Raw genomic sequence first — 24907 nt, forward strand, 5'->3', positions numbered from 1 at the left:
ATATGAGGCAGCCAAGCTCCCAAAGTGCAGGGTGCTATATAGTGTCTACAAAAATGTACTTAAAAGAAATATAAGAAATTAAATTATATAACAATGTTACTGTGTTCAATGCAAGACAAACTAAAGAGGTGATCAGTGTACAGTAACCATCAGGCAGATACTGCATAGTAGCACAGAGGCTAGGGTTGCCAACTTTCAAAACTGGAAATAAGGAACACCCTGGGTTGGCGGGTTGGCGGACGGCATAGGGTGTGGGTTGTGATGGCGGGTGTTTACTTGAGCGGGAGCGGGGGGTAGGTGGTTAGGGTTGCACCTATAAAAAATATAACGGGTCTTACACCATCATAGGAACATTATCAAAATGTTTTATTTAGGCTGTTTAACATTTATTATTTTCATTCTTTATAATAATAAATCAGAACCATATTTTAGGTAAAACAACATGCATAAAGAACATCATGTAACATTTATTCTCAATAGTGCAACAACATTTTTACATAATCCATCTTCACACTGACATGCAGCCCCGGTACTGGACTGCGTTGCTTAGGGAGGCAATGCTGACCCCAGCGCCCTCATAGCGCCGGGCCTGCCTGTGTTACTTTAGTTTCACCCTAAGCTGGATTCGAACCTAGGGCGGAAAAATACGCGCGCTGCGCTCTGCCCACTGCGCTACTCAAACAGCAGAGTAATAAATAAGTTGTTATGCTGATATGCCTGCGCACACACGGCGTTACTAAGACTAAAAGTGAACACTACTTAAAATAATAACCAAACGCTTTCTGATTACCACTGTAGCAGCAGTTTCCTTCGGTTTCCTACATATCGACCTGTCTCAGTCTAATCTGCAGCATTTCTCTCCCACTGATAAAATAACGGAACAAAGCGTGTCCCATATCAGTTCAATACGGAACACCACGTTTAGTTTCCAAATAAGGAACGATTCCGTATTTTACGGGACGGTTGGCAACAGTGGCGTAACTACAGGGGGGACAGGTGCACTGGGGCCCATGGCAGGGGGGGGCCCTCCACATGAACTCAACCACCCACCTCACTGCCCCCCCATTGGCTGCACGTATTATGCATGTATTATGGCAAGCCAAACAGAAAATATATAGCAAACACTGATATATATGGAATAAAACAGATTATAAACATATATATATATATATATATATATATATATATATATATATATATATATATATATATATATATATACACCCCTCACATTTCTGCAAATATTTCATTATATCTTTTCATGGGACAACACTATAGACATGAAACTTGGATATAACTTAGAGTAGTCAGTGTACAGCTTGTATAGCAGTGTAGATTTACTGTCTTCTGAAAATAACTCAACACACACCCATTAATGTCTAAATAGCTGGCAACATAAGTGAGTACACCCCACAGTGAACATGTCCAAATTGTGCCCAAATGTGTCGTTGTCCCTCCCTGGTGTCATGTGTCAAGGTCCCAGGTGTAAATGAGGAGCAGGGCTGTTAAATTTGGTGTTTTGGGTACAATTCTCTCATACTGGCCACTGGATATTCAACATGGCACCTCATGGCAAAGAACTCTCTGAGGATGTGAGAAATAGAATTGTTGCTCTCCACAAAGATGGCCTGGGCTATAAGAAGATTGCTAACACCCTGAAACTGAGCTACAGCATGGTGGCCAAGGTCATACAGCGGTTTTCCAGGACAGGTTCCACTCGGAACAGGCCTCGCCAGGGTCGACCAAAGAAGTCGAGTCCACGTGTTCGGCGTCATATCCAGAGGTTGGCTTTAAAAAATAGACACATGAGTGCTGCCAGCATTGCTGCAGAGGTTGAAGACGTGGGAGGTCAGCCTGTCAGTGCTCAGACCATACGCCGCACACTGCATCAACTCGGTCTGCATGGTCGTCATCCCAGAAGGAAGCTGACGCACAAGAAAGCCCGCAAACAGTTTGCTGAAGACAAGCAGTCCAGGAAGGGGGGCTCGACGACATGAACTCAACCACCCACCTCACTGCCCCCCCACTGGCTGCACGTATTATGCATGTATTATGGCAAGCCAAACAGGAAATATATAATATAGCAAACACTGATAATAACACTGACAAATGTCTCTGAACTGTATTCTGTAAATATATCATCATGTGTCGGCTGCCCTATATTTACTGTTATTAGGTACTGTATTATTAAATGGTGTATTAATGACTTTAACATGTGAACGTGTTCCTTCTTTTCATTCTATTCAGCAATATCAATACATCAAAGCGTATCTAAGTATATACTACTTTTATGGTCATACTTTGAATATTCATACTTTGATGACGTCGCTGTGAGAGAATGTTTTGCCTCCTCTGACGTCAGAGTAATGATATAAGCGCGCCGGTTCGCGCCCGTCGGTCTTTTACGCGCCGCCGCCGTCATGAGCAGCAGAGGAAGTTCAAAGAGTAAAATCTCAGATAAGGATCCCAGATCGTCTGGTACTGACAGTTCACCGTCTGCCGGAAAACAGCAGAAAAAAACAGCAGATAAAAGCGAGAAGCCGTCAAAAGGAAACGATGAGGGGAAGAAAACAACCACCAAATCAACCAGCGCCACAAGAGCAGAGAGATCAGCTGAGACCTGTTCAAATTCACCCACCCACAGTGCCCACGCAAATCCAGGAGTCTCTACATCTAAAACATTACAAAGACAAAGCAAAAGTTTAGAAGAGACGAGAGGAAACGGAGAGGTGAAGAAAAAAACAGCAGATAAAAGCGAGAAGCCGCTAAAAGGAAACGATGAGGGGAAGATAAAAGCCGCCAAATTAACCCGCGCAGTGAAGGAGGGAGATTCACATCACCATACCGAGAAACCGGCCGATCCGCGGTACTCCGATACTCCATCAAGTCCAAAATCTGACACCAAGAGGAAAGTTACCGGTTCGGTGAGGAAAGCGCCCAGCACCGAGTCTCAAACTCCAGGCGCATCTGAAGGTAAAACTGTCCGAGCTGGTGGGAAACATGAGGACAAGAAACAATCACCTCCTGATGCTTCTGGTGCAGTCAGGAAAAAGAAATCAATAGAACTGTGTAGAGGAAACAGTGTCACTCCATCTGATCCTGACACAACTGGAAAAGATCCAACAACACCAACAAGTGCCAAAGGGAAACATGGGCGGTTGGTTAGAAGTGGCTCCAGCGTGGACAAAAGTCCATCTAAAATCCTCCAGGATGTTCTTGACAAGTTAAGGGTCAAAAAAAGTGACACATCTGTGTCAGCTAAATGTGTCAATGACATTCAGGAAAAAATAATATGTCATTTGAAGAAGAACCTGAACTGGTGTGAGGACATCAATGTGCTGAAGACTGGAAGTTATTATGAACATGTTAAAGTAAGTTCTGTAGTTTGTTTGTTTATTTATTAGGATTTTAACGTCATGTTTTACACTTTGGTTACATTCATGCCAGGAATGGTATTTTAGGTATTTTCAGCATTTAGCATATGCCTTTATCCAAAGCGACTTACAGTACAGTTACAGTATACAATCTGAGCAATTGAGGGTTAAGGGCCTTGCTCAAAGGCCCAACAGCAGCAACCTGGCAGTGGTGAGGCTTGAACCAGCAACCTTTTGATTACTAGTCCAGTACCCTAACCACTAGGCTACGGCTTGCCCTATTACACAAGGTTCATCAGTTCACAAGGTTATATCAAACACAGTCTTGGACAATTTAGTGTCTCCAGTTCACCTCACTTGTATGTCTTTGTACTGTGGGAGGAAACCGGAGCACCCGGAGGAAACCCACGCAGACACGGGGAGAACATGCAAACTCCGCACAGAAAGGACCCGGACCGCCCCACCCGGGGATCGAACCCAGGACCTTCTTGCTGTGAGGCGACAGTGCTACCCACTGAGCCACCGTGCCACCCAAGTTCTGTAGTTAAACACTTTCATTTAAACTCTCTTCACAATTCCTGACATTTAATCCTGGTACACATTCCTTTTCTTGGGTCAGTTAGGATCACTACTATACGTTAAGAATGTGAAATGTCAAAAAATACTAAAGACAATGATTTATTTCAGCTTTTTTTAAATGTCACATTTCCAGTGGCCCAGAGGTTTTCATAAACATGCTTAGTATTTAGTAATTGTGTTACATGTTTCGGGTTGCCTTCCACAAGCTTTTCACAATAAGTTGGTGGAGTTTTGGTAAATTCCAGCTGACTGTACTGGTGTTACTGAGTCATGTTTGTAGGCCCCCTTGCTCACACACACTTTGTCAGTTCTGCCTATACATTCTCTATAGAACTAGGGTCCAGGCTACATGATGGACAATTTTTGCCACAACTTTGGAAGTATGGGGTCATTGTCCATTTAGAAGATCCATTTATGCCTAAACTTTTACTTCCCGGCTGTCTTGAGATGTTGCTTCAATTTCTCCACATAATTCTCCTTCCTCATAATGTCATGTATTTTGTAAAGTGCACCAGTCCCCAGGAACGTAGCACCAAATTCTGGGCCCTTTGCACAAGCAGTGCCCATGGGCCCCCATCACCCCAGTTGAATTAGTATACTATTGCAGTGGTGTGGTAGGCTATGCAAACAAAAATGTATTTAGAGTTTACCTCAGATTACAGATAAGGCATCATGTTATTTCTAATTTTGTGTTATGCAGTTTTTAGCACTGACAATCACGGTGGTATTGAAGCGTTTTATAACCACAGGAGTTCATGTAATGTTCATTTGCTTTCACATTTGGGCTCACCTTTCTTGGGAAAAAAGTTTGTTAGCAGTTGCTTTCCCACATTTCTTTTTTTTTTTTTTTCTGAAAACCAGATTTAGATTTATTGGGCATCATCTTCCATAGCACGGATACAGCGCGCACTGCGGCTTCAGCAGAATGAACGCTAAGTTAAATGCGCCTAGCCCGGTGAAGGCCTACTAAACCATTTCGTGCAAGGGGTGGGGGTGCCTGTCCTCAGACACTATATGTAGGCTAGGACACACAATTCAATCCATCAATCAACCGATTTATTTACCCAAAACACTAAATTTACATTAGTTAGCAACATTTATTTTGATCTTTAAATGATATTAATATTTAAAGGAAAATAAAATTCCAGACTCAAGGGCCCTCCCCCGACTTGAGGCCCTGGTAACTCAGTCCCACTTTTCACCCCACTACGACACCCCTGCCAGTCCCTTCTGTAGGTAAGCACCTCCACAACATGATGCTGCCACCTGCATGCTTCACAGTTTGTATGGTGTTCACTGGCTTGTAAGCCTCTCCCTTTTTCCTCACATGACAATGTTCATTATTGCACATTTTCTATGGTTTGTTGACAAATCTGTAGAGGTGATAAATATGAGTTTTAATGTCTTAAGACAGTTTTAATACTTGATTTTATCGTCTTTTCTTTTTAGATCTGCGAGCCTGATGAGTTTGATGTGATGCTAACAGTAAACATTAACAGAGCTACTGTGAACCCTTACTCAGAAGATGGAGCTTTTTACAGTGTTGAAATGAAACGGGATCCAAAAAGTTTATTAAATAAATTTCTAGATGAGAAAGGCACCATTAAAGCCAGCGAAATGCTCGAGGAATTCCGAGAGGAAGTAAAGAAGGCTGTAGAACCACTGAAAGAAACATGTAAGTACTGGGTACTGTTAATAATTAAACAATTTAATCCACCCAACTATGTATATACATGTTTATTAACTTTTGTTGGGTGTCATCCACAAACACTGGGTGCAAGGCAGGAGTAGAACCTAGCAGTTGTTGCTTAGCAGTTAAAGTACTGGAGTAGTAAGCAGAAGGTTGCTGGTTCAAACGCCACCACTGCCAGGTTGTGGGGATTGACTGCTAAAATTGGGAGAAAAATGCATAAAAATATAATTTATAAAACGGATAGTTCCGGTCCTAAAATCTGATTGGCTGAGCCGCATTCGAAGCCGTTGTAAAATCCCCGATATACGCACACCTATGACCACCTCACATCATTCCATATTAATACGCCACTGAAAAGAAAAAGTACAAACGTGGTTGAACACTATTTTAAGTCATGTACTATACATGGAAATGTCCAGATTAATATAAACAGTAATCCTGATCATTAAGCTGGTGTTTCGTCCTAGAAATAGTGTAATAGTGTTTGTGGAGGAATGTTTATTACGAATATTATGTTCGCCCTCATGTTGCCTAACAACACTGTTAACGGACTACCTGATTTCACAGAAGAAACAAAGTGTTTTTGGAAATAAAAACATTTATAAATTGAACATTGTTATTATATTTTATGTTGACCGCCATTTTATAAAAGCAATAAGCCACTCAAGACCGTGCGTTACTGCTATGATTTTATCACGGGGAAAGACGTTTTAGGCACTCCGCTAACGCACGATCTCTCGTGGCTTATTGCTTTATTAAAAAAAAATCGACTAAGAGAATATATGTGATACAATTAGCAACCAAGGGGCAATTTGCTTTTTCAAAAAAGTGATACATGCATGTTAAATAATTTCATTGAAATAAATTACATTTTTTAAAAATGTTTTGGGTTTACTTAATTACCCTGTAACAAATGTGTAATAATAAAGGGAGAATGAAGCCTCTTACCCTGTTTGTGTTTATTGGTTGTAGATAAAATTAACGTCAACAGAAAGAAGAAGGGCTGTCCTGCTGTTACACTTGAGGTAAAGAACGATGGCAAAGAGATTTCCATCGATTTCGTGCTTGGGCTGGAGGTCAGTGGAAGTTGGCCAGCTTTCACTAGAGATGGCCTCAAGATTGAAACATGGCTTGGCCATAAAGTAAGGATGGAACAAAGACGTAAACCATTTTATTTGGTGCCAAAATATGAAGGCAGAGGCAATGTGGAGCAAGATGGAGTTACTGCCAAGGGTAAATATGACCAAATGTTTTTTTTTTTTTGTTAAGTTGTTTTATTGAGCAGTACTAAAGTTTTTAGATTGATCCTTTAGGTTAGTTGAGAATGTAAAATTATGTGCTTCCTATTAATTTTATGCTAATAGTTACTATTTTAATAAAAAGTTGTGTATTTTGGGCAGATGCTTGGCGCATCTCTTTCTCGCACGTGGAGAAGGACATGATGATTAACCATGGTAATTCCAAGACATGCTGCAACACTGGACCAAAATGCTGCAGGTGAATGACATTTACTTCTCACACGAATGTGTTTACGCTAAGGTCTTTATTATGTTGGTCAAGTTTAAGATTCGAGAAGGTTCAGCACTGCAAATCATTCTTATAAAGATTGTGTACAGTGTTACGTTTTCTATTGGTTTTATATTTTGGTTTATCCTGGTCAGGAACCCTAAATGGGATAAAACGGTGATAGAACACCTGATAAACTTGCTGCAATACATAATGAATCTTTTGATGCAGAGGCTTAATGATAAACATGATCTACTAATAATCATAAATAACGTATTATGTATTAATACTTTAATATGTATTAATACTGTAATAATGTATTACAGGAAGGACTGTTTAAAACTTCTAAAATACCTCGTGCAGCAACTAAAAGAGATGCACCCAAAGGAAGCAGACGAGCTTTGCTCCTACCATGCTAAAACAACTCTTCTTCATGCCTGTGCTACCCGGGTGGAAGACAGTAAGTGGGCAGCCAGTGAGCTTAGTCACTGCTTCCAGCAGCTCTTGGAGGACTTTGAGAAGCATCTGAAAGATGGTCAGCTTTCCAACTTCTTCATTCCCTCACAAAACCTTTTAAAAAATCTCACCAATAAAGGAGGCATCGCCCTGGTAAACTGCATCCAATACCAGCGCAACAACGGGTTTCCTCTTTTCCAACAAGATAACACACGGGGCACTCCAAAACAGACCGATGTGCCAAAGTTGGGTGTTTGTGATTGTGAAAAAAATACTGACTAAGTTACAACATTTGTAGCTCAGGCTTGTTAGCATTAATTTAGCAACTAATCTGCCTGCATCTGCAAATTTTAAACAATTTTATCTTGAGCAGTATTAGCCCTTTTACCCAAACGTTTTGGACCATCAGTTGGACCAATTCTACCATAAAAATGGCTATTTCGCAATTCAATGCAGCTCGTAAATGGAACCAGTTGACAGAACATTACAAGGGCCTCAACTGCAGATACTTTTAAATCCAAACTAAAAGCTTAGAGCTCAGTGTAAAACAGTTTCACTTTTTATTATGTAGTGACACTTAAATATCCTCAATTTAATCTTTTATTTCAAATTCTAAATGTATGTTTGGTTTATTCTCTTATTAATCTACAGTTTAATCATAATTGGGTTTTTTTTTCATAATTATTTTTTATTTTAATTTTTAGCTCCAAATTTTACAATTTGTAAAGCATGTATGAACAAACTTGCCCTGCTTTTATTAGACTTTTATTTAATGGGGTTAAAAAGGTTGTTAAGCAATTTAACTTTCAGAATGTTTTAGTACATTTGAACTGGTTATGTCTAAGGAAGGAAAGACTGGGTGGGGTTCTACTGTCCATAAAGCACCGACACTAGCTATGCAAGAATACATAAAAAAGATCAGTATGGTCATTTCTGTGTGTTAACGACCTCTGTAAGAATCCGCAGCTGTAAAGATGTTGCTGGTGGGTTTAAGTGCCCACACCCAAAATTCACCCCGGATCATTACGCCCTTATTACAAAATTGAAATTTTAGCAGCAAATTATACCACAAATTATTTGGATTCTGAGAAATATTTATTTGTCACTTGAACATGACATTTCTGTTTATTATTAATTACACACATTTTCTCATTTTAGATGGATGAAAACTGAAAATAATAATTTAATCAACCAGGAAAAGAAAATATAACATGGAACCATTAAAGTAAACAATATTCAGGCTCCTTAGGAAAAAAGCAACAAAAACTTAAGGGTGGTGCCTGATGAACTTGATTGGCCTCTTCCCCCTAAAAGCAAAATATTAAATGTTTTATCTTTTCAAAATACATTGCTGATTTATTTGCACTTTTTCTAAATGAAGGTTTAAGAAAATGTACAATCACAGATTCTTGCTTTATTGCATTTTACAAAATGTCTTTTTTTTTTGTGAAATAGGGTTTGCACATGAGCAAGATTGTAATTGAACCTTATATGTTGAGGGTTATAATGTGTTAAATACAGATGGAATTTTTATTTTTTATTTTAAGTATTATGTATTGTACATGACATAAGTTAAAGGTGTTAAAGGTGCTGCCACTTGCAGTACCTCCGTTCTGACCATCACTCACTCTAATAATAAGAATAAGTTAATCAGACCCCCCGCAATCCTGACTAGGATAAAGCGGTGGTAAAAAAAGGTAAATGAATTATAATTTGACGTATTTCAGTTATCCTGTGCTGTGCAAAAATATGATTGATAATGGTTGGTAAGTTCACTAATGTCAATAACTGACTGCTCTTGTCTGTGAGATTAATAAAATAAGTTTTACCTTCATTGATCAGAAGCGCCGATTCGAGTTTTCTTTGAATCCATTTCTTGTCCCTCCTCTTCGTCCCCATCCCTGTCCTTGGGGTTTAGAAGAGAACATCTCCTTCTCCCGCTGGTGTTTGTCATAGCGTTCAGCCATCAGTACTAGATCATCTGGTACCTCCTACAACACAGTGCACTTTAAAAAGAAACTCCAGATTTATTACAGGGTGGATTTGATTTTGAATGGATGCAATTGCCATTTTTACCCATCAACCTACACTTAATCACCCGGAATGATTATTTTTGATTATTAAAAAACATAAACTGAAATCTCTTATTTACAAACATGTTCAGAATATTTATTTAATATTTTCATGCTTTGGTATCAACTAGAGCTGAAAAATTTCTTGGATGTGTCTTTGCAAGCTGTGCAAACCTGTATTTAATCAGTTTATCCCATTCTTCACGGCCATCAGACATTGTGTTTTTAAAAGGTGAACTTTTGCCCCAGTCTGGTTTTAGTCTTTATGGGTGCTTATGTGCAAACAGATGCCAAAAAATGTCAATAATGTCAAACCAAAATCAAATTCATACTAAAATAAAGTGCAAAAAATATTAAGGGGTTTAAATAACTTCTGAATCCATTGTATATACTGTACACTGATCAGCGATAACATTAAAACCCCCATTTTAACAGCTCCACTTCTCATATACGAGAACTTTGTAGTTCTACAGTAACTGACTGTAGGGTATCTATTTCTCTGCATGCTTTGTTAGCCCCCTTTCATGCTGTTCTTCAATGGTCAGGACCCCCACAGGACCACCACAGAGCAGGTATTATTTGGGTGGTGGATCAAACTCAGAACTGCAGTGACACTGACATGGTGGTGGTGTGTTAGTGTGTGTTGTGCTGGTAGGAGTGGATCAGACACAGCAGCGCTGTTGGAGTTTTTAAACACCTCACTGTCACTGCTGGACTGAGAATAGTCCACCAACCAAAAACATCCAGCCAACAGCGCCCCGTGGGCAGTGTCCTGTGACCACTGATGAAGGTCTAGAAGATGACCGACTCAAACAGCAGCAATAGATGAGCGATCGTCTCTGACTTTACATCTACAAGGTGGTACAACTCAGAACAGAGTAAAAGCAGGCTAAAAAAGTATGTAGAGAAATAGATGGACTACAGTCAGTACCTGTAGAATTGCAGAACTAAAAAGTGCTTCTATATGGTAAATGGATGTAATGTTATGGCTGATCAGTGTGAAGTCTGTATATGAAAGTATGAAGTTCTACCTGGCCGGCTCTTTCCAAGATGTGTATAAGTTCGGCTGCAGTCTTCCAATCAGCTCTAGTAATCAGGGTTATAGAAGCTCCAGACCGCCTAGGAAATCAATCTAAAGGTGGTTAACATGTAAACTATGCCATTTACCAGCCTTAAACAACCTCATAGCCATTCCGAGGAATTTACCTACCCTGCACGGCCGGTTCGACCAACTCTATGCACGTACTCTTCAATGTTGCGAGGAAAGTCGTAGTTAAAGACATGCGTAATGTCATGAACATCCAGTCCTCGAGAGGCCAGGTCAGTGGCCACCAGGATACGTACATGTCCTGCACACAGTAAATAAAAAACATGTCAAAAACATGACTGAGCCATTTTACTAACCCCAGTGAAATCGTGGCTTCACAGGACTTAAAATGATGCAGCAGTATTCGCCATAAATTCTGTGTGTATGTATGTGTGTGTTTTGCTTCTGCCTGTGTAATTTTGTTTCTTTTTCATATATAGAAACTGTAAAGAAACTTTGGAAATGAAAACGGAATAGTTAATAAAACATTATAAAAAAACGAGTTGTTTATTAGCAAGGTTTGCATTCTTTCTTTTTGTAAAAGAACTTGCATACCATCTTTGAAGTCTTGCAAAGCCTCTTCTCGGTCACACTGCTCTCTGTCTCCATGCAGGGATTGAACTTTAATTCCCTGCAGACAAAGATCGCTGGACAGGTCGTCTGCTCTGTTTACATTAACAGAATAAGAAAAAGAAAATAAATAATATAAATAAATATTGTATTAGATCATATAGAAGTAGAGAATATATACGTAGATTTTCTAAGCAGTACTCCAATGGGTCTATTAGGCCTTTATCATCTCATTGTAAACAAAAACCCTTTAGTATATGTATCTGTGTATGGTCTCTCTGTAATCATCAAAGAAATTACCATAATCCTAAATAGCAATAATTATAAACTATAGTGTGTTAATATTTACTAGATATGCAAAACATTAGTCTGCAGTTAGCTGTTGCCCGTCACGCCTGTAGTGACCCACTGAAATATCAACCCAATCGTTTTAGAACTTAATGTGTGTGTGGACTCAGTGAGAATTTGGGAGAGTCCAGAAGAGACCAAAATGTTAAATGTTCCGGGATTTCCAGCAAGTGTAGTTCTCACAAAAAGAACATGTTAAAATATGTGCTCAAATGTTTGCACATCTTCATATTCAGTTAATGTTGTTATGTTATGACCTGTGTGTGTGTGTGTGTGTGAGAGTAAAGTTATGATGTTGCACTGTTACTAAATTCTGGTCAGTAAAACAGCTTGCCCATGTATTCAGTGGGTGAAAGAAGTCGAAGGTTTTACCCCTCACAGAAGAAAAACAGCATTTTCCCTAAACTCTCCTGGCAAATTTTAAGCTAAAACACACTGATGTCATTACCTGAGCAGACAATCTGGTTAAAAAGGGGGGGGGGGGGGGGGGGGTTATATTACAATCTAAACATAGTGCCAGCGTGGTGGTGGTTGAAAATGCAGGTGTGTAATGTTATATGGTAAATGCTGAGCCTGATGTATTACACCAATAAAACCAGTGCATTCTCTCACTTCCCCAAAACCTGCGCCTTCTAATCATCAGCAATACGGAAATGCCAGAACTCTTAGAAACTCTTAGGAAACTCACACAATCTTTTTTCCAACAAATATTAACACTTTGTCCTGTCCCTCCATATTGTGAATAAAGTCGAAGATGTACGACTTCTTCTCCTCCTCCTGCACTACCAATACCGTCTGCTGGACTGTATCCACTGCCTAAACACAAGAGAGAAACAACAGGACATTTATCTTTTGGATGGAAATACTGGAAATTGTTTAAACAAAAATGTTGTGTAGCCACAATGCTCAACTACAGGGTGAGTCACAATTATGTTAACACTTGAATGGCGGAAACCATTTAGTCACAAAACATACTTCATATGTGTAAGATGATTTACAGGACAGTCTCCACCTATTCGTGTAATTTTGACTCATCCGGTACTTTAAAGACCATGTGTTATATGTGATATAGCCCACACCATTATCGTACCTTACTATGAGAAATTGCATTCAATTCACCCTAAATGTAAATAAGAAGACACTTTTTATTTAGATGTGTCAGTTATTTTATATGCTAACATTTCTGTGCGTTAGGCACAACCTGCTGGTTCCCCAGTGTTAAATGATAATATTCACAACTAAAATTCCTGTTGTGGGACAGCGGACATGACAAGAATGCAAACATTAAAAAAAGAAAAATGTGAAGCAATGTAAAGAACTGTGATAATGCAGTAAGTGTAAAACTTCAAATTTCATGCAAATACTAATGTCAGTAACAACAAAACTCATTGAAAACTCAGTGAGTACCAAATCCCTACTCATTGTTAATGCATATTTTATAAACAATAGTGGTGGTATCATCAGTTTTAAGTGTTTAACATTTCACATCATTCCTAGATCATTTGTCCCAATTCTAACTTTATTGGAATGTGTTGAAGGCGTGAAAAAAGGGGTATTTCTCCCTTCTTTTGACTGCTCCAAATTTTAGGGTTTAGTATACAGTGTCAGAATCAGAACTAAGTAACAATAGTAAGTAAAAAATAAAAGACAACTGTTGACAAAGAAAGCAACCCATAATTTGATTTTATTATCAAAGCTAAATCAGTTGAATAAATGAAACCTTACCGCCAGATCTAAAGTGCCCACATACACCATCATGGGGTCTTTCAGGTAAGATTTGGACAAACGCCTCACACCAGTTGGCCAAGTAGCACTGTATTTAAAAAAAGAGAATTTGCAAAAAGGAAAAGATGTTGTTTAAGGACGTGTTTAATTCAACTACATGAATAATAATATTTTTTGTAAGTATTAAAAAAATACTAACAACTAATTTGAACAAAACTGAATGCTTACAGCCAAAGAATGTCTCTAAAGTTATTCTTTATTTTCAGGATGTCTGCTATATTAATCTCAGAAACAATAAACAATTTGTCTCTGACCTGGTCATAACCGTTTGTCTGTTGGGTCGAATGTCCAAAATTATTTTCATAATTTGAGGCTCAAAGCCCATATCCAACATTCGGTCTGCCTCATCCAATACCTGTCATTAAAGACAACATCACAAAAACATAAAAGATGAAAGCTATTCTTAGAAAAAGCATGAAAAACCAGTTTCATACATAACCAGCACTACATAAACAGTGTGCATGTGCAACCCCACCCTGGCAGTACACCAGACTCCTCGATACATACCAAGTAAGTAATAGAACGTAGGTTGATCAACTCGTTCATCTGTAAATCATTTAGTCGTCCCGGTGTGGCAATCACAATGTCAACACCGCTGGACACTGTCTTAATTTGAGCTCGTCTGTCCCCTCCTCCATAAACACAAATACTAAAGACCAGAAAAAACATTCATTATGGCTGCTCAACTTATTACACATAGAACCTAAATGTCTGAAAAGCATGAGCCTTTGGCACAAAGAACAATTGACTGTTTACCTTTTATAGCCTTTGTAGCTGTACTTGCTGCACTCTACTTCGATCTGAAGTGCCAGTTCTCGAGTCGGAGTCAAGACCAGCATTCCAGGGCCGCTTCGCTTGTCTCTGGGCCTGAAAAAAAAAAAAAGCCACATGACAGAAATGCATGGTTTTGTTGCAACCATCTCTAACATGCACACACCAATATGTATATTTGGAATAGAAAGAAACAGGAACATGTTTTAACATCATGTTTTACACTTTGGTTACATTCATGACAGAAACGGTAGTTACTCATTACACAAGGTTCATCAGTTCACAAGGTTATATCGAACACAGTGGTGGACAATTCTGCATCTCCAATTCACCTCACTTGCTTGTCTTTGGACTGTGGAAGGAAACCGGAGCTCCCGGAGGAAACCCACACAGACACGGGGAAAAACATGCAAACTCCACACAGAAAGGACCCGGACCGCCCCACCTGGTGATCGAACCCAGGACCTGCTTGCTGTGAGGTGACAGCAGTGCTACCCACTGAGCCACCGTCAAAGTCAAAGTCAAAGTGAACTTTATTGTCATTCAGACTATACAGCTAGGAGTGCACAGCTGAACGAGATTGCGTTTCCCAAGCTCCAATGTGCAGAATATAAAACAAGATAGAAAAGAGCATATACAAGACAAAATATACATTAAGTTTAAAAAAAAGATATACAGAAAAGCACTATTGCACATACATTGTAAACAGACATAAAAATACACGTTAAGTGGAGTAAAAAATATATACACACTAGTAGGAAATATTGCACATAATTTGCAGTGATGAGGTACCGGTGTAATAAATAAATAAAAAATAAAAAATGCCTGGTGTTAAACACTTAAGATATTGCACAGAATATAATGAAAGAGTAGCAGCATGGTGTAGGTATTTAAATCTTAATAAATATATGTGGTTAGAGAGTCCGTAAGTGTGGGCAGGTATGTTGTGTGTGCTGTTATATGGAGTTTAGTAATCTGGTGGCTTGTGGCGTGCTGCCCGGTTCTCTTTGTGTAATATTAAAAGTAGTCTGATTTGAAATGTGCAGTTGTGATAAATATGCAAATCTCAACCGCCAGAACACAGCATTAAAAAGTCTGTATGCTGGTAAAGCTACACCATGACCGCCAGGCTGTGAAGCTTGGGCTGCTGTAAATATACAAAGTATTTTTTTATTAAAACCAGACTTTACATCAGATCTGTTCAAACTGTGTTAGATTATTTTCCTTACACAGGCTGCTGGTCCATGTGAATGAAACCTGGAAGCAAATAGGACAGAGTTTTTCCAGTTCCAGTCTGAGCAATGCCAATCAAATCCAGCCCACTGAGAACAACAGGCCATGCCTGGGACTGCAAAACACAAAGAGGTTAACAGTTAACTTAAAGATTAATTTTCAACCACTGACTGTTGACAAGTAATTAAGTGTTTTTGTGTTTGATGATTATAAAAAATGACAAGTTAAAACTCCTAAAGACCTCTCCAGCTAATTTATTTATTAGGATTTTAACGTCATGTTTTACACACCTTGGTTACATTCATGACAGAAACTGTAGCTACTCGTTACACAAGATTCATCAGTTTATTATCAAACACAGTCCTGGACAATTTTGTATCTCCAATTCACCTCACTTGCATGTCTTTGGACTGTGGGAGGAAACCGGAGCACCCGGAAGAAACCCACACAGACACAGAGAGAACATGCAAACAACACAGCAAGGACCCCGGATCGAACCCAGGACCTTCTTGCTGTGAGGTGACAGTGCTACCCACTGAGCCACCACCTTTAGAATAAACTGCACAGATTACTCTTCTTAAATCTTTCTTGACCTAATCATGCTTCTGTGCTGCCTGTTTTAAGCAAAATAAAAGCGAAATTAACAATAAGACTGAAAAGAAAAAGCACAAATTATTTAGGTTGTGGACAGACATGCACCTTAACTGGTCTGGATATTTGCATGTGAGCCTTCTTATGCAAATTCTCCCTATTAGCCAATGATCTACTCAGAGTACGTGTTCCCAAGGTCCAAATAGCATTTTATTTGCATTAATATTAAACACATCGTTTATATTTGAATACTGACTTACAATACAAACTATGTATAGTTGCAATTGGCAATATTCAACCCCTCTCATTTCAAAAGCTAATATGGTGTTGTGTATAAAATGAATATACAAGTTAAGAGTAGAGGCTCAGTAAAGAAAGAAATAATATGTACTGTACATACAAACAACCTCAATAACATATGTTGAAACTCATTATCTTAAATGAGAAGCATCTAGATCTCCTGACAAAGGTCAATTTGCACTATTATTCAACACCCAGTCTCAATGGTAACAAGCATCTGACTCTCTCTTGTGGAATTTTCACTCATTCTTCTCGTGTAAAAGCTTGCAGATGATTAAGCTTTGATGACCTTTATGCTGCAACTGCCTCCTTTAAATCCTATCCTAAAAGATTTTTAATAGGGTTTAAATCTCGACTGTGAGAAGACCACTCCATGTTATTCCAGAACTGATTCTTTAATGAAGCTTTGGTTGACTTAGAAGAGTGCTTGGGATCACTGTATTGCTGGAAAGTCAAATTATCACCAAGGTTTAATTTCACCAGAGTGGGCAAAACATACCTCTATGTCGTGCCATGAAATGCCAGTCACAGGGTAAAAGAATTGCCAGTTCCAGCAGCAGAAATGCATCTTTACATAACTGATCAGCCCCCATCAGTCATATTCTTCTGGTTATAAGACTTGACTTTCCTACATTAGACAAACCGCTGATCCATGGCCAAACAGTTCCAGCTTTTATTTTCACTCTATAGAACTGTGTCCCAGAACTCTGCAAGCTTATCCAAATTCCTTCTGGCGTATTCCAGTCGACCCTTACGAGCTTCTTGGTCAAAAGTGGAGTGTGTCATGAAAGCCAGCCATGAAGTCCTTAGAGGTTCAATAATTTTCTTATGGTTGCATTTGTCCCAGCTTTCATTAGGTCATCATCAGTAGACAGGTTTGCTGCTGCGCCTTAAATATGACACTTTCGGACGATACACCCAAAGCTGTCTCTAGAAATGTTCTTATAACCATTGTTATACTCATTGATATACCCACTGCCCAGTGAATTCTTTGTACATCATGCCCTGCCAAACAGGACCTGCCCTACGCTAGAATGCAAAACATGCACACACGTATTAAAACCACACAGCTCCTGAGAGCTTGCTGAGTTTGTTTAATGACACACAACCTGAATTATGCTGAATATGTTAAACCAGACAATACCTTTATGTGTAGCAGTTTGTTTTTAATCAGGAAGTTCATAAATAAGTGTTGTTCAGTTTATGTGTTTAATACTCTGAAATGTGGCAAGTTATTTTCTATTACAGAACATGAATAGTAGTTTTGTTTGATCCCACAATACCCTGATGTCTGCTGAGTTGGAACGGGTGTTGTTTAATCATACAGTACCTGAATGGGTGTTGGCTTTTGAAACCCCACTCTTACTATGTTTTCCATTATTTCAGGGTAGCAAGCAAAAGCCTCTTCAAACGTGTACACAGGATTAGGGATGGCTCTTTTCATTTCCTCTTTCAGATCATCCACAAAAATATTATTGTTCTTTTTTCTGTTAGAGAGAAATACAATGCTGTGACTAGAATTGACATGCAATGCATTATTAAAGGATGGCATAGACATAATATATTTCTTCTTAACATATTAATTAACTTAATATTTTTAAGCATATCATCAACTGTCTACTTAAAACTGTATATGCAGTTTTTCCCTCTTTCTTTACAGCACAAGTGGTTGAACAATGCCCTCTGTTGGATGTTGGAAGCAAGTTCACATTCACGCACACGGTACCATCGCAAGCACATATTTTCTTCTTTATTTATTTATTTATTTATCAGGATTTTAACGTCATGTTTTTACACCCTTTGGTTACATTCATGACAAGACAGGTAGTAACTGCTTACACAAGATTCATCAGTTCAGGTCGTGGACAATTTTGTATCTCCAATTCACCTCACTTGCATGTGTTTGGACTGTGAGAGGAAACCCACGCAGACATGAAGAGAACATGCAAACTTCACAGAAAGGACCCGGACTGCTCCACCTGGGAATCAAACCCAGGACCTTCTTGCTGTGAGGCGACAGTGCTACCCACTACGCCACCCTTGTTCTTTTTTTTTTTTTTTAATGTTTAAAAAATGTTAAATCAATGCTTATTAACACCTTTTGGCAGATATCAGCTTAATTCTTTTTTAAGCCGACTAGGAGTGTTTTTAAACTTGTTTTAGATTACTGTCCTGCTGAGGCTTCTATGCAATGTTTCTTTTGCTACTTGCTTGCACACAATCCTAAAGTATGATAAAACCAGAGGGAACAAGTTAACACAGAAAAGACAAATTTACCTCCAGTTTAGGCACTTGTACACAACTAAGGACAATAGGACAAAGAATGCTAGACAAAAGGAGCTCTCTGCTCAGACATCTAAGCATGCACATACACACCTCCATGCTTTGACCTCCTCTGCACTGCGCCTGGCCACCGCCTCATCCTCAATATAGAAATCTTTTTTCAGGGGTGGAAGATCTGAAAAAAGTAACAAATTATTATTTTATTAAGTGTCCTTCTATATTAAACATGACATATTAAGACTGGACAGATTCCTTTCAGTCACAGCACATATTTCTATAGAATGCATTGTATGTTGGTCATTTCTGAAGAAAACAAAAGCCCTATAATGTCACCTTTACAACATGATTTTACCAAATCCAATAAATGTAAGGAATTAATCATTTAAAAAGTTGCATTTGTCAATTACACAGCGGAAATCAGGAATGTCTAAGTTTAAGTGTGAGGGGAGATGCAGAAGGACAAAAAAAAAAAAAAGAGATGCTGTAAACTACAACAAGCAATTTCTTAAGACACACAAGGACCATTCTTGATTTGCCAAAGATTTAATCTAACTAAAGACAGCAGGCAAAAAATACTACATACAATTTTTTTAGAGGTTCTACAGGTTCCAACTAAAATTTACCTTGCCATTTTAGAGTCTCATATTTCTGTTTGTTCTCTCTTATGGCGTTCCAGTCTATGGGAGCAGAAGAGGAAGCAGTAGATGAAGACTGGAGTGCAGATGCTGACCAGCAGGAGTCACTCCTTGAACCTGAACAGACATAGAGGTGTGCATCAGGTAGGAGTGTAACAGCAAAAGATCTTCACAGTATGACTATGTTCTTGAAAAATACCAGTTTTATACTATAACAATATCAACAGCCAATTTCAAATAAAATAAAATGAAAAAATGTATACTAATAAAAAATGTATACACTCACTGGACACTTTATCAGAAACACCATACTACTACTGGGAAACCCATTGCTCAGTGTTGAAAACATTACTTTGAGATTTTGGGCCATATTTACAAGTACAGATTTAAAGTGTGCTCTATTCATATCTGCTGACCAGACAGGTCATTAAAATACACTGAAATCATCGTCATGTTCATGGAAGCAGCTTAAGAAGACCGGTGCTAGTCACATGGTACATTTCTATACTGGAAGTAGGCATTATAAGATGGGTAAATTGTAGTGGCTATGACGATAAACAATACTAAGAGAGGATTTTGCCAGTAACCATGCTTGACCGCTTGCATGCATGTGACCACCAGTAAATATGCTTCTGCTTTGCATTTTGCATTGACCCAATGGGTCTTCTTTCTATGCTCAGACGTCTCTGAATTTGAAATACAAAACCACAGTGTTTCTACAATGACTGGACTTCAGGCTTTTCAAAGACATACAAAATGCTACTACTGAAATGGTTTACATATTGTTCCATACTGCTGTTCTCCTACCATTATAAAGACCTGCCCCCTGGACTGGATCGGGTGAGATCAGCTCCTCTATCAGATCTTTGGCTTTCTGCTGAACTTCACTGCTGCCAAAGATCAGCACCTTGCCCTCATAATCTCCATGATCAATCTAGACAAACCAATCACACAAAGGCAATACATTTGAGATTTGTGATTAATAAATACATTGTTTTGAAGAAGACACATTTAGATCTTATTATTATTGCCTAATGTGAGATGACAGGAATTATTATTGTAATTACAAAACATTTACATTTTTTACATTTTCAGCATTTAGCAGACGGCTTTATCCAAAGCGACTTACAGTATAGTTGTGACAGTATAGAATCTAAACAATTGAGGGATAAGGGCCTTGCTCAAGGGCCCAACAGTTGCAACCTGGTAGAGGTGGGTCTTGAACCGGCAACCTTCTGATTACTAGTCCAGGACTTCAACCACTAGGCTACAGCTGCCTACAAAACATTTTATGTATTCAATAAAAGTGACATATTAAGCACAATTAATGTTGGCAAACACTATGTTCATTATAAATGAGTTTAATAGTGCAAGTAAATCATTGTGCACTGAATTTAATGGATTTAAACTCATTAATACGACAAGTTAACCAATTAATCATTAACATCCCTAATCATAATATTTAGTTTTTCTAATAATAAAGTTAGAGCAGGAGGGACACTAGCAAACTGTTCTGGTTCATTTTAAAAATAGGTTATAGTAAAATAAAAAGCAAAACTGCCCAATTATTAAAATGTTTGTTTGTTTATTAGGATTTTTAACGTCATGTTTTACACTTTGGTTACATTCATGACAGAAACGGTAATAGATTCATCAGTTCACAAGGTTATACCGAACACAGTCTTGAACAATTTAGTGTCTCCAATTCACCTCATTTGCATGTTTTTGGACTGTGGGAGGAAACCGGAGCACCTGGAGGAAACCCACGCAGACACGGGGAGAACATGCAAACTCCACACAGAAAGGACCCGGACCGCCCCACCTGGGGGATCGAACCCAGAACCTTCTTGCTGTGAGGCAACAGTGCTACCCACCGAGCCACCGTGCCGCCCCAATTATTAAAATTATACAAAGCTAAACCATATGGACAAAAGCATTAGGACTCCAACACATTACACCTACAGGAGCTTTTTATGACATGCCATTCTAAATCCGTAGGCATAAATATGGAGTTGTTCCCCCCCTTTGCAACGTTCTCCTGCAATTCGCCAAACCTAGTCTCGATCATCAGACTGCCAGATAGAGAAGCGTGATTTGTCACTCCACAGAACACGTTTCCACTGCTGCAGAGTCCAGTGGCAGAGTGCTTTACAAACCCCCACCTCACCCAACCAAAGACAAAGCAAATCATGTCTGTGTAGAGAATTCCCAGGCTGAGATCTGGGGTTCGAATCTCAGATGTGCTGTCGGCTTGGCAATTGTGGGCTAGCACGTTTTATCGCTGTGTCAGACGAGCACGAAGCTACATTATTAACACATTGCCAAATGCACTTGCCTTTATTCTGGCTCCACTAGTCTCCTCCAGTTCCCGAATTTTCACACCGCCTCGACCTGTTCATGTGTGAAAACATGACATGGGAGTTATGACAGAAATGTGATGGCATATCAGGAGTGAAATAACATGTCAACATGACAGGCAGCATAGCACAAACGTTAGTGATTACCTGACAGGAATGTGAGGACATGGCAATATGACACAAGCATAATAATATGACATGAGTGTAACAGCATGTTGTGAGCATAACATGACAGGTGTTACTACATGGCAGGAGTGTGATAACATGGCAACAAGAAAGAATGTGACAGTGTGGCAAGTGTGACAAAGATGCCATGAGTGTCAGATCCACGACATGTGAAAACACAAGGTGTGCGACAGCATGACAGAACCATTATAACATGGCAACATGACTGGAGTGTAAGAAGATGGCTGGACTATATTTGGGCCATTCCACCGGATAGGTGCCGCTTGAGTGTAGTAACTAAATAAACGTAATTTTTTATAATTGTTTAACACTGAGTCTAGTATTTATTTATTAGGATTTTAACGTCATGTTTTACACTTTGGTTACATTCATGACATAAACGGTAGTCACTGGTTACACAAGATTCATGGACAATTTAGTGTCTCCAATTCACCTCAGTTGCATGTCTTTGGACTGTGGGAGGAAACCGGAGCTCCCGGAGGAAACCCACACACACACACACACGGGGAGAACATGCAAACTCCACACAGAAAGGACCCAGACCGCCCCAGCTGGGGATCAAACCCAGGACCTTCTTGCTGTGAGGCGACTCTTTACAATTGGAGCCATCCGGGTCCTCTCTGTGTGGAGTTTGCATGTTCTCCCCGCGTCTGCTTGTGTTTCCTCTGGGCGCTCCGGTTTCCATCCCACAGTCCAAAGACGTTCAAGTGAGGTGAACTGGAGATACTAAAATTGTCCATGACCGTGTTTGACATTAAACTTGTGAACTGATGAATCTTGTGTCACGAATAACTACCGTTCCTGTCATGAATGTAACCAAAGTGTGTAAAACATGACGCTAAAATCCTAATAAATAATCAAATATATCTTTAATTTGCACTTAGATCAATGTACAGGACACTTTGCTCAATTTAAAAATGCATTTTAATGCAAGTTAATTTTTATATACATTTATACATATGATGTCCTGGGGACAGGAATTGCCCATTTAAATGCAATAAAAGTAAAGACAGTGTGATAACATGACAGAAAAGTGATATTTAATACTGTAATGAGCTGACAATCCACTATTTGGACAAAAAAACGAACAAGTACTTACTCGTCTGACATTATATTAATTAAAAGCAGCTCACCTATGACTCTGCCAATCATAGAGCTGTCTATACTGACGGTGAGAGGTGGTGTGGAAGCTGATCTAGCAGCACCGCTCTGTGCTCTGAACCTCCCCCGGTTAGAGTCACTTCCCTCGGCGGAGCCGGTGTCCCTGTCCCGCTCCCTCCAGTTTCGCCACTGGGCTCCGTCTCCCTCCACTCTCCCTCCACGCTTCCCTCCAAAACACACACTTTCTTTACCACCGCCGTGTGAGGGAACCTTCCAGTCTGTGCGCGGGGCTGTGAGGACAGGTGAAGGCTTTGAAACTGCACCGCCATCCTCGTCGTAGTCGGTTTCCCAGTCGGACATCACACAGTTAAACTCAGGCTGTTAGACGAGCTGCTCTCATTCAGACCAGATTCTCCTCAGACTCACTGTTTAGGCGCCAAATCAGCCATCAACATCCGGGATATTTCATCAGTACAGCACCTGAGCTCATATACACAATAACAAACTGAATGTCTTGTAAAATAAATACATCATATTATTATTAGTAGTAGTAAATTATTTATTATATATTACATTAAATATCTATACATTTGGCTGTCTAGTTTTATTCAGGATTATGTCAGTTGTGACGGTTGAACTAGGGTCGCCAACTGGAAATAAGGAACACCCTGGGTTGGCGGGTTGGCGGAAGGCATAGGGTGAGGGTGGGATGGCGGGTGTTTACCTGAGCGGGAGCGGGCGGGTAGGCGGTTAGGGTTGCACCTATAAAAAAACCTGGGGCGGAAATATATGCGCGATGCTACGTACTCAAACAGCGGGGTGATAAATAAGTTGTTATGCTGATATGCCTGCGCACACACGGCATAACTAAGACTAAAAGTGAACACTACTTAAAATAATAACCAAACGCTTTCTGATTCCCACGGTAGCAACAGTTTCCTTCTGTTTCATACATATCGGCCTGTCTGCAGCATTTCTCTCCCACTGATAAAATAACGGAACAAAGCGCGTCCCGTATCAGTTCAATAGGGAACACCACGTTTAGTTTCCAAATAAGGAACGATTTCGTATTTTACGGGACGGTTGAACTATATCTGGGCCGTTCCACCAAATGGATGCCATTTGCATGTAGTAACTCGATTAAATTGAACTTCATTTTTTAATCTCAGTTCAACACTGACATCTAGTTTGTTTGTTTATTAGGATTTTAACGTCATGTTTTACACTCTGGTTACATTCATGACAGGAACGGTAGTTACTCATCACACAAGATTCATCAGTTCACACAAGGTTATATCGAACACAGTCATGGACAATTTAGTGTCCCCAATTCACCTCACTTGCATGTCTTGGACTGTGGGAGGAAACCGGAGCACCCGGAGGAAACCCACGCAGACACGGGGAGAACATGCAAACTCCACACAGAAAGGACCCGGACCGCCCCACCTGGGGTTCGAACCCAGGACCTTCTTGCTGTGATGGCGACAGTGCTACCCACTTAGCCACCGTGCCGCCCCTGACATCTAGTAACACACATATTTAACTACTCAGAATGTGTATTGCTCAATCTCAGGCAACTTTGTTAAATTTTTTTTACAAGGTTTCTAGGTGGAACATGGTTGTGTGTAAGTAACAGGACTGAAAATAACAGGACTGAGTTTTTCACATATAATTAGTAAATACATGAAATATAGCAGCATGGAGAACATGCCAAAAGCACGAGAACACTGGGTGCAGTCAGGATATTTCATCAGCAAAGCACCTGAGCTCATATACACAATAACAAACTAAATGTCTTGTAAATGAAATACATCAGATTATTATTATTATTATTAGTAGTAGTAGTAGTAGTGATAGTAAAATAGTTATATATTACATTAAATAACTATACATTTGGCTGTCTATTTTTATTCAGGATTATGTCAGTTGTGAAGGCTGGACTATACTTGGGCCATTCCACCAAATGGGTACCATTTGAGT

General features: G+C 39.4%; 2 protein-coding genes across 2 annotated transcripts; one reads left to right on the plus strand and one right to left on the minus strand.

Moving 5' to 3' along the window:
- Positions 1-2420: 2420 nt before the first annotated feature.
- cgasa (cyclic GMP-AMP synthase a) lies at positions 2421-7890 on the plus strand. Its single transcript, XM_062995402.1, has 5 exons — positions 2421-3371; positions 5403-5628; positions 6619-6879; positions 7047-7143; positions 7479-7890. Exons 1-5 carry the CDS (start codon positions 2421-2423, stop codon positions 7888-7890), a joined length of 1947 nt encoding a protein of 648 aa, XP_062851472.1.
- A 791-nt stretch (positions 7891-8681) lies between these two features.
- Positions 8682-23350, minus strand: ddx43 (DEAD (Asp-Glu-Ala-Asp) box polypeptide 43). The gene is made up of 17 exons (XM_062994797.1): positions 22960-23350; positions 21619-21674; positions 20091-20217; positions 19272-19400; positions 18742-18823; positions 17696-17852; positions 15471-15589; positions 14227-14337; positions 13978-14119; positions 13725-13825; positions 13411-13498; positions 12374-12501; positions 11323-11432; positions 10891-11029; positions 10712-10799; positions 9438-9599; positions 8682-8915 (listed from the first exon to the last, which is right to left on the minus strand). Exons 1-16 carry the CDS (start codon positions 23285-23287, stop codon positions 9447-9449), a joined length of 2058 nt encoding a protein of 685 aa, XP_062850867.1. The 5' UTR covers positions 23288-23350; the 3' UTR covers positions 8682-8915; positions 9438-9446.
- Between the last annotated feature and the right edge of the window lie 1557 nt (positions 23351-24907).

The sequence above is a fragment of the Trichomycterus rosablanca genome, chromosome 5 (assembly GCF_030014385.1).
Source record: "Trichomycterus rosablanca isolate fTriRos1 chromosome 5, fTriRos1.hap1, whole genome shotgun sequence".
In the NCBI taxonomy this organism is placed as follows: Eukaryota; Metazoa; Chordata; class Actinopteri; order Siluriformes; family Trichomycteridae; genus Trichomycterus; species Trichomycterus rosablanca.

What these genes read in the sequence shown, in the direction of transcription:
- cgasa (XM_062995402.1), top strand. Translation starts at nt 2,421, where the DNA reads ATGAGCAGCAGAGGAAGTTCAAAGAGTAAAATCTCAGATAAGGATCCC. An exon ending in GTTATTATGAACATGTTAAA is followed by an intron (nt 3,372 to 5,402) that starts GTAAGTTCTGTA and finishes TTTTCTTTTTAG; the next exon opens with ATCTGCGAGCCTGATGAGTT. An exon ending in AGATGGAGTTACTGCCAAGG is followed by an intron (nt 6,880 to 7,046) that starts GTAAATATGACC and finishes TATTTTGGGCAG; the next exon opens with ATGCTTGGCGCATCTCTTTC.
- ddx43 (XM_062994797.1), bottom strand. Translation starts at nt 23,287, where the DNA reads ATGTCCGACTGGGAAACCGACTACGACGAGGATGGCGGTGCAGTTTCA. An exon ending in TGAGACTCTAAAATGGCAAG is followed by an intron (nt 18,824 to 19,271) that starts GTAAATTTTAGT and finishes TACTTTTTTCAG; the next exon opens with ATCTTCCACCCCTGAAAAAA. An exon ending in TACGTTCTATTACTTACTTG is followed by an intron (nt 13,826 to 13,977) that starts GTATGTATCGAG and finishes CTTTAATGACAG; the next exon opens with GTATTGGATGAGGCAGACCG.